Source organism: Haliotis cracherodii, unplaced genomic scaffold (genome assembly GCF_022045235.1).
Source record: "Haliotis cracherodii isolate W230 unplaced genomic scaffold, xgHalCrac1.p SCAF_5, whole genome shotgun sequence".
Classification (NCBI taxonomy): Eukaryota; Metazoa; Mollusca; class Gastropoda; order Lepetellida; family Haliotidae; genus Haliotis; species Haliotis cracherodii.
The window spans coordinates 13,596,132-13,605,623 of record NW_027266308.1 but is presented as its reverse complement, the minus strand read 5'-3'; the positions used below and the strand labels follow the sequence as shown (position 1 = coordinate 13,605,623).

General features: G+C 43.3%; 1 protein-coding gene across 1 annotated transcript; it reads left to right on the top strand.

The window, feature by feature from the left end:
- Positions 1–5,684: 5,684 nt before the first annotated feature.
- On the top strand, positions 5,685–9,036 carry LOC139443541 (fibrinogen alpha-1 chain-like). Its single transcript, XM_071224523.1, has 2 exons — positions 5,685–5,798; positions 8,491–9,036. The coding sequence occupies exons 1-2, from the start codon at positions 5,685–5,687 to the stop codon at positions 9,034–9,036; spliced, it is 660 nt and encodes a 219-aa protein (XP_071080624.1).
- Positions 9,037–9,492: the final 456 nt, after the last annotated feature.

The following is a 9,492-nucleotide window of genomic DNA, read 5'->3' as shown; positions in this document are numbered from 1 at the left end:
TCTAAAATAACCAAGGATGAATAAAGTTTAGCCTAAATATGCTCTGTACAAATCAGTTTTTTAATGAAGTGTTTTCACTAGAGTGGTCAGGTGTATTTTTATTGCACAAACATTTTTTCATATTTACAAGGCCTTATGAGATCAAGCTAAGCTGTGATATTGTTAGTACAGCAAATGGCATGATTAGCACTCAGTTTCTAGAATCTCGGGATAATTTTATGACATTGGGAACATTGTATCCCAAGGTACCTAATTTACATTTTGCCTCAAACCTGAGGTATCAAACCCCTACCCTGGTATAATGTAGAGATTCCAGGTCAGATTAGGTCACCAGTACCTGTTTGTCGTAACAGTAGTGATTTATGACAGGTTTTTTTACAACTACTTTTGGTAGCCTCGGCATGCTCAACATGCTCAAGATGTAGGATTTGCAGTGAAGAGTAGTCATTTTTTTTTATTCAGGATAAATAAAGTGAGGGTTTTACTATCTAGACAACAGATCGTTTGAAATATTTAGTCATAAACATTACATTATTTGTCTCATACTATCTTTTCATATAATGATTCAAATAATTGTTATTAAAAATATTATGTTGGTACTGTTACATTGCAAAGAGAAATCAACATTAATGGTTTCAAGCTACATGTAACGGAGACCATTTGGTTTTTTGGTTTTTTTTCTTGAATTTCAAGATATTAAGTTTAAATTTCAAGATTTATACAAAGTTCAAAATTTCAAGATAATGATTTTGAAATTTCAAGATGCTATGTTTGAAATTTCAAGATACATACTAAGGACCAGAAAAAAGATGTTAAGTTGAAATTTCAACTTTTTATCCTGAAATATCAAGATGGTTTGTTATAATTTCAAGATAATAAGTTGAAATTTCAAGATAAATACAAAGTTGAAATTTCAAGATAATAAATGATTTTGTCTTGAAATTTCAACTTTCTATCTTGAAATTTCAAGAAAAAAAGAAAAAACTAAGTGGCGCTAAAAGGCTTCCGTAACATGTTAAAAAGCTTTATCTGTGTATGCTCAACAGTTTTAATCCCACCGCTGTTTGATATGCTCACACACATTCCTGTACTCTCACTACGATCTACAAAAAGTATTTACATTTTCTCTGTATTTATTTAAACACCATTTCATGACATTCGATATGGATATTGTACACTGTGTTCACATTTCTCAAACTATGCAAATCTGAGATCATGTTTTTAATCTTTAAGTGAGAATGTCCAGAGTTTTCAACAAAGTCTTTTCTGACAACTTTGTGTACAGGAAGTTTGTAATCACTCGGTTTTGTTATGATTATTCGTGATTTATTTTCACAATAAACAGATCTGATATTTGCTTATGTCTTTGTTATGATATAGAACAGACTGGCCACAATGGAACCAATGGACATAGAATATGTCTGCTGCTACGGGACTGGACAAACATCTTTTGTGTTTGATTTGGTTTTTATTAGATGACAAAAACTATTGAAATATGATAAAGCAGCCATGAGATGAGACTAGGTTGGTGCACTGATGCAAACATCTTGCAAGTCAGGTATATATTGATGTATACTGTATTTAACATTGAATAACATCTAAAGACACAAAGATTTTGCACAAACGAAATAAGACAACAATTTCGACATTTTTACCACACAGCTTGTTTTGGGGGAGAAGATTGATAGAAGCGGCAGTAAAATATGCCTTGTGCGCCTCAGTTCACAACACACCATAGAGCTACTTGAAGCTCCAGGGCCAACGGACATTTACATGTACTCTTAGCCAAAGGTTGGGCCTGGGCGGTAGCGTAGCGTGTCCACACCCGATAAGTATGGATGTCCAGCCGGGGAATCCGTTGTATATGTGTCTGATTATGTGAGTACCACATACAACGCTTCCTCTGCACAACAAGTGAGTGTGGTTTAACGCCCCTTTTAGCACTATTCCAGCAATATCACGTCGGGGGTACTCCAGCAATAGGCTTTACACATTCTACCCATATGGGAAATCGAACCCGGTCTTCGGTATGAAGAGCGAATGCATTAACCACAAGGCTACACCACCGCCCCGTAGCACAACCATGCTTGATTTGACGAGGAACTGATACCAGCTAATGCTCTTTTCGAATGCCACTTGTTCGTACTATTACATGGTGATCTGGTACGATTGAACAGTGTTTCACCAAGTATTGGCCATGTTTTAGATCATGAACAATGATGGTGCATATAAAACCTGAATATTTTTTTGTGTGTGTTCATATATTTGTAGTGAAGATAAATCCACTTTTGTTTAATTTATCGTATATTAGGCTGTCTGTATTGTTTGTGTTCTCATATCCAGACTCTCCTAAATTATAACGAACTTCCTGTTTCATAAGGGCTCAGTCACACATTCAGGATTTTTACTGCCGTCCCTGTTAGGACCATTCCCCATTAAAATTTGTCAAAAGTCTGATCACAATCCTGTGATTCGTGGCGGGAAATTCACAAACAATCTGATATTGTTCAGGAAGGTCCCAATTCAGCCGTTTCCAGTCGAATTTGTCCCCACTCCCCCATTCTCAGTCCGAATCTGATCCGAGTTGTATCCTCCGCATGGTAAAAAACGACCGAATCTGTCCCAACGGCGTCCCGATTCTCCCAAATGCGATCCGACAGAGATCAGACAGTGACCGGACAGTGAACCGACAAAGACGGTTCGCATTCGGCAAGAGCTGGAAGCAATCTGGACTCAATCGACAAGAAACGGCAATGAACAATTCATGCCCGTTCATCACGACAGCGTCCCGATCCACAGGACATTGTGACGATTTTGATCCAATACAGCAGACCCTGTCACGACATAGTCACGATTGTAATCCGACTAGACAAAATCGGCTGCGTTTCCCGAATGTTACGGGACGCACCATACTGTCGTGAGTGCATGGCCGACCTCTCGGGACCTTTCCCGATCCGTAGGACTCTGTTACGAACGTATATGACTGCGTTCAGACAGCGATAGGACATTCCAGATCATCGAGGATAGTAATCCGACTTTTTCACTTTTCGTGACGTAGCACTGTCTGATCTCAAACGGGAGCCAAAATCGGCACTGTGTGAACCTGGCCCAAGGACCAGTTCTAAAGGCCGATGACTCCTAACATTTATTTGTTGTTAGGAGTTGTCATTAAATACACCCAGTCTTTCCACAAAGTAGAGTTTTATCATCGCCGGCAATAGTCCACCTAGTGCAGTGCGTAATATATGATCTGATCTGATCTATAAAAACCCTACAAATGATTGTCAACACCTACTAAATAAACTTCATTCGATAAACGTTCCGAAACAAAACAGGGCAAAACACGAGAATTTCAGAATTATGTCTAATGGGGGGATAGGGGGTATGTTTCAAAACTTAAGGAATAAAGTATTTTATCCGACATCGAACTTTTGAACTGGTCCCGAATGGTTGAAGGGTGGCTCAGTCGACTTAGGATCATGGGTTCGAATCCCTTTTCGCCATGATCATGTTTCTAGGTTTGTCAACACCATAACCATGCTCATGTGTTTCACCAAAGTGGTTAACGTCTGAGACCTGCATCACTTCTAGCGTTCTTCCCACATCAAGCTGATACGCCATGATATAACTGAAATACTGTTCAATTCGGCATTAAACCCAACTGACTCACTCACATAAAATGATCACTGTATTTTATCGGAAGTACAGTGAAGTCTTTTTTCCGTCTTTTAAGCACCCAAAACCAATACAGCAACCGCTGGATCAGGTGGTCAGTCTCGATGAATGGATCGATCACGTGTCATCATACCCCGACGGCGTGAGATGTTGCTCATAATATCAATCACTGGATATTTAAAGGCCGCCGTCATATACAGGGGACAGTGCTGAGCCGGCCTTACACAACAAACAAACCTAGTGGAATTATAGGAGACTGACCCGCCAGTACACTACTGCGTTCCAATAGACTGTCACAGCCCTATATAAAGTGACCATGCACCCGATCACCTCTTACGACAAGCATAATCGCCTTTTACAGCAAGCATGGGTTGCTGAAGACCTATTATAGCCCGGATCTTCACGGATCTCCAATGCTATATATGAAATGTGACATGTAGTTGCAAATTTGAGTGATTGGTTACAATTCATTTAAATATCATATTTAGGTACTGAAATTATTACAACTGCCATACATTACAACTGCCATACATTACAACCAGTGTCTTTTGCAAGTGTTACGGTACCACACTTTCTGCCGACTCAATCAACGCATGTTATATAAGAACCTTCGTGTCCGAACATATGTGCCTTACAACGAGAATATAATATATTTGCCAATAAATGTAACCAGGAATGAGTGATGGTTTATTTGTTTAATTTAAATTTGAAATATAAGTATTACCTCAAAAAAGCTAATACCTTTTATAACATTTAGTGAGTGAGTGGGGTTTTACGCCGCTTTTAGAACAATTCCGGATATATACCCACGAGGGGTCTTCAGTATCACCCTATATTAGACCACTCCAGCGCCTCAGGCCTCACACAGAGTATGACCGCCTCCGTGTTCTAGTGGTAAAGCGTCCGCCCGGAGAGCGGTTTGGGGTTCGACCCCCGGCCGCGTCATACCAAAAGACGGTAAAAGATGGTACTTGTTGTTACCCTGCCTGGCGCTCCGCACTAAGGGGCTAAAACAAAGAAAGGTCGGTTCGGAGTCTGTATACTGTGTCTGTATGGGGTATTCATGTCAAACTGCAGCATGGTATCTCAGTTGGCTAGCACTATAAAATCGGCATTAATCCTAACTAGTACAAGCAGCCACACAAACACACACGTACATGCACGTCGTTATATGAGTGCAATAATCTTGGAGGCGACATTAAACCCCATTTCACCTCACCTCAGCTCACATAGAAACAATGTCGCATGTTCAGGTACAATGCAACCTGGATCCACGGTGTCATATACAACTGGGGTGAGAGCAATGTGTGGAACTGTTTTGCACTGTACCAAAGTACCCACGGAAAAAGAAACAAACAGAGGCTTAGGTTTATCGACACTTGACCCGATCCAGTAATGGAGGGCGAGCACTATAGCTCAACCACTTGTCTTCCCAGTTTCACAGCCACCCATCACTCTAGCAGACATAAGCTGGATTGTCTCCCCCTGATTAGGGCTGCCAGGAAAGACGGATCGGACGACAATCGGCTTTGTGCTACTTGAGGATCCGTCCATTGAAGCACGTACACACCTTGGTATTGTAAGACGATTTCACCTTGACGTCAGGGTAGGTTTTAGATATGCATCCTCTGTTGAAAAGTGACATTCGGAGACGATGTTGATAAACAGTTTCAGAGTAGGCAGGGTTAGGATGGCCAACGGTATAGAATGAGTGAGTGAGGTTTGACGTCCCAGTGTGTCTGTAATTAAACGGCTATGTATGGTGGAAAGCTCCTGTTTACTATTTTGACAAACCTATGACGCAGTCAGTTAAAGTTAGATATATATTAGGGTTGCCGGTAAATAATCCAGTTAATGCCAGACACGTGACCAGTGCTGAAAACATGAGCAACTATCCATGCCATTGGGGTATATTGACAGGCACTTAATCAGATGACCTGACCGCTTCTTTATTTTAGTCCACAAGCATAGGTACTGGAGTTCATTTCTAGCCCAGAATTCCCATAGGGATGTACCTACCTAAGAGAGAGAGAGAGAGAGAGATGAGGAGGAGGAGGATGTGGATGATGGATGAGGATGTGGATGATGATGATGAGGAGGAGGAGGAGGAGGAGGATGTGGATGTGAATGTGGATGTGGATGATGATGAGGGATGATGATGATGGATGAGGATGTGGATGATGATGATGGATGAGGATGTGGATGATGATGAGGGATGATGATGATGAGGGATGATGATGATGATGATGATGGATGACGATGTGGATGATGATGAGGGATGATGATGATGATGATGATGATGATGTGGATGTGGTTGATGATGATGGATGTGGATGTGGATGTGGATGTGGATGTGGTTGATGATGTGGATGATGATGATGATGATGATGATGATGATGATGATGTGGATGTGGATGATGATGATGGATGAGGATGTGGATGATGATGATGGATGTGGATATGGATGATGTGGATGATGATGATGGATGAGATGGAGAGAGAGAGACCACTCCATGGGATTGGGAAGGGGGATCTGTAAGGGTCGATGATGTAGCGTTAACTAAGTAACACCACCACATTCGCCTCCATGGATTCGTGTCGGGGGTGGCGCCCAATATGTCTCTCCTATCACTGGCTTATCACAGAATATTTCCGAATGGCTCCTTTAACGTTGCATTGTACCATGCGAATCGGGCTTAAAACAAAACTCTGGTAGCGAATGGAGACACGTTACCCTACATAATAGAGGATGTTGGCTGACATGTCGTGTCATAGCTGAAATATTGCAGCGTTAAACACAACCCTCTCACTCACTAAACTGTAATCGTTTACACAAATTCCCTGTTCCTGAAGGGGTCCTAAAATGTTGATACACGCATACTAAGGTCTTATGAAAACATATCTTCAGGTGTGGGCCTTCAGCGCAGTACCTGGGACCGTCCGAACAGGCAGAGCCATGTTTAATCAGGGGAGAGGTCTCCCTTGTTCATACACACTCTGACCCCCACCCCCCAATCACCAGTCCGGGGGTCACGGCAGCGAATGGCCCACACAACCAGGCAACGTGCATATTGTTCTCGTTTAGCCTCTCTCCGATCATGTTTATTAAGCTGTTGTTGTTCTTGTAACCTTGATATATACACGCGTGTTTACAGGTAAATATTATAGCGTACAGGTGACATGATTTGATAAAATTAAAAAATGAATAACTTGTACAATGTACAGTGTTTTGTTATGAAAATAAAGGTTGTGTTGAAAACGGGTTCTAATAAGACTGGAGCTGGAATTCGTGTCTGCACTCGGTACATCATAAACTTCATCTTTCGTCTGTAATGGGTAAAAGTGAAGGGCTGTTAAGGGGCCGATCAGAGACCATCGGCATATGGTCTCTGGGCCGACCATTTGAAGGGATGGGGGTTTGGAGAGGGGGTGGGTTACTGGAATTTTGTATGGAGGCTGTAAATTTGTTCAGCTACAGCTACAAAACCAGATATAAAGTCTTTGAAAGACATTTTGGTGAGGTGAGGTGAGGTGAAATGGGGTTTAACGTCACGTCCAAGATTATTGCACTTATATAGCGACGTGCATGTACGTGTGTGTTTTTGTGTGGCTGCTTGTACTAGTCCGGACTGATGCCGATTTATAGTGCTAGCTCACTGAGATACCATGCCGCAGTTCAACATGAATATCCCACTCAGACACAATATACTGACTCCGAGCCAACCAGTCCTTGTTTTAGACCCTTAATGCCGAGTGCTAGACAGGGTAACAACAAGTACCATCTTTTAACGTCTTTTGGTATGACGCGGCCGGGAATCGAACCCCGGACCTTCCGCTCTCCGGGCGGACGCTCTACCACTAGGCCACGGAGGCGGTCAAAGGCACTTAGAAGTGTTACACATAAGGAAGAGAATTTATGGATGTCAACTACTGTATTATGAAGAAGCCCGAAGTGATTCAGGTCTCAGACGTTTACCATTTCGGTGAAACCCAAGAGCACGGGTATGGTGCTGACAAACCTAAAAACATAATCGGGGCGAACCGGGATTCGAACCCACAATCATAGGTTTCTGGCGTGCCCAAGGGACGCAACTCTGCACAGCAAATCGCGGCGCCTTAGACGACTGGGCCATCCGTGTCAGACCCCCCCCCCCCCCCCCCCCCCACCCCCACACACACATACCCCCCCACCCCCTACCCCTCACCCCCCATACCCCCATCATCAGATGTATTTGTTTAATCAAAACTATGAGTCTAAATATCGTTTGCAAAACATCTTGCAACAATGTATTTTGGTGTGGCAATTTCTTTCCTTCTTAATCATAATAATCTTTTTCAAGCATTTCCTGAGACAATTTTTTTTTTGATAAGATCATAGGGAGAACGGGGCTGTGAAACATGGTTGTAATAGGTAAAAACATAGAGCCAATATAGGTATGAATCACGGATCAAATATAAGTAAAAGTGGAGTTGCAACAGCTGATATAGGTAGAACAGCTGCGCCACGGATCAGATATAGGTAAAACATTACCTGCCATACATGGTGTTTATAGGTAAAGTAGAATTAAACAACTGATAGAGGCAACAGTGGAGCTGTAGCAATGGTCTTATTTATATAAAACATGATCTGCCTTACACGTAAAGCCGGAACTGCAGCATGGAGCTGTTATATGTAAAACATGAACTGCAGCTCCCACAGGAGGATGTGATCAGTAAAACATGAGCTATGACAACGGGACCTGAAACAGGAGGAGTGATAGGGGAAACGGGACCTGAAATAGGTGCCAGTGATCGGGAAAACCGGACCTGAAATAGGAGTCAGTGATCGGGAAAACCAGACCTGAAACAGGAGGAGTGATCGGGAAAACCAGACCTGAAACAGGAGGTGTGATCGGGAAAACCAGACCTGAAACAGGAGGAGTGATAGGGGAAACGGGACCTGAAACAGGAGGAGTGATAGGGGAAACGGGACCTGAAACAGGAGGAGTGATCGGGAAAACCGGACCTGAAACAGGAGGAGTGATCGGGAAAACCAGACCTGAAACAGGAGGAGTGATCGGGGAAACCAGACCTGAAACAGGAGGAGTGATCGGGAAAACCGGACCTGAAACAGGAGGAGTGATCGGGAAAACCGGACCTGAAACAGGAGGAGTGATCGGGGAAACCAGACCTGAAACAGGAGGAGTGATCGGGAAAACCGGACCTGAAACAGGAGGAGTGATCGGGAAAACCGGACCTGAAACAGGAGGAGTGATAGGGGAAACCGGACCTGAAACAGGAGGAGTGATAGGGGAAACGGGACCTGAAACAGGAGGAGTGATCGGGAAAACCGGACATGAAACAGGAGGAGTGATAGGGTAAACGGGACCTGAAACAGGAGGAGTGATCGGGAAAACCAGACCTGAAACAGGAGGAGTGATCGGGAAAACCGGACCTGAAACAGGAGGAGTGATAGGGGAAACCAGACCTGAAACAGGAGGAGTGATCGGGAAAACCGGACCTGAAACAGGAGGAGTGATAGGGGAAACGGGACCTGAAACAGGAGGAGTGATCGGGAAAACCAGACCTGAAACAGGAGGAGTGATCAGGAAAACCGGACCTGAAACAGGAGGAGTGATAGGGGAAACCAGACCTGAAACAGGAGGAGTGATAGGGGAAACCGGACCTGAAATAGGTGCCAGTGATCGGGAAAACCGGACCTGAAATAGGAGTCAGTGATCGGGAAAACCAGACCTGAAACAGGAGGAGTGATCGGGAAAACCGGACCTGAAACAGGAGGAGTGATAGGGGAAACCAGACCTGAAACAGGAGGAGTGA

Bases quoted from the DNA above. Each gene is read 5' to 3' on its own strand.
- LOC139443541 (XM_071224523.1), top strand. From the start codon at position 5,685: ATGTACCTACCTAAGAGAGAGAGAGAGAGAGAGATGAGGAGGAGGAGG. The intron at 5,799-8,490 runs GTGAATGTGGAT...GACCTGAAATAG, and splicing joins AGGAGGAGGAGGATGTGGAT to GAGTCAGTGATCGGGAAAAC.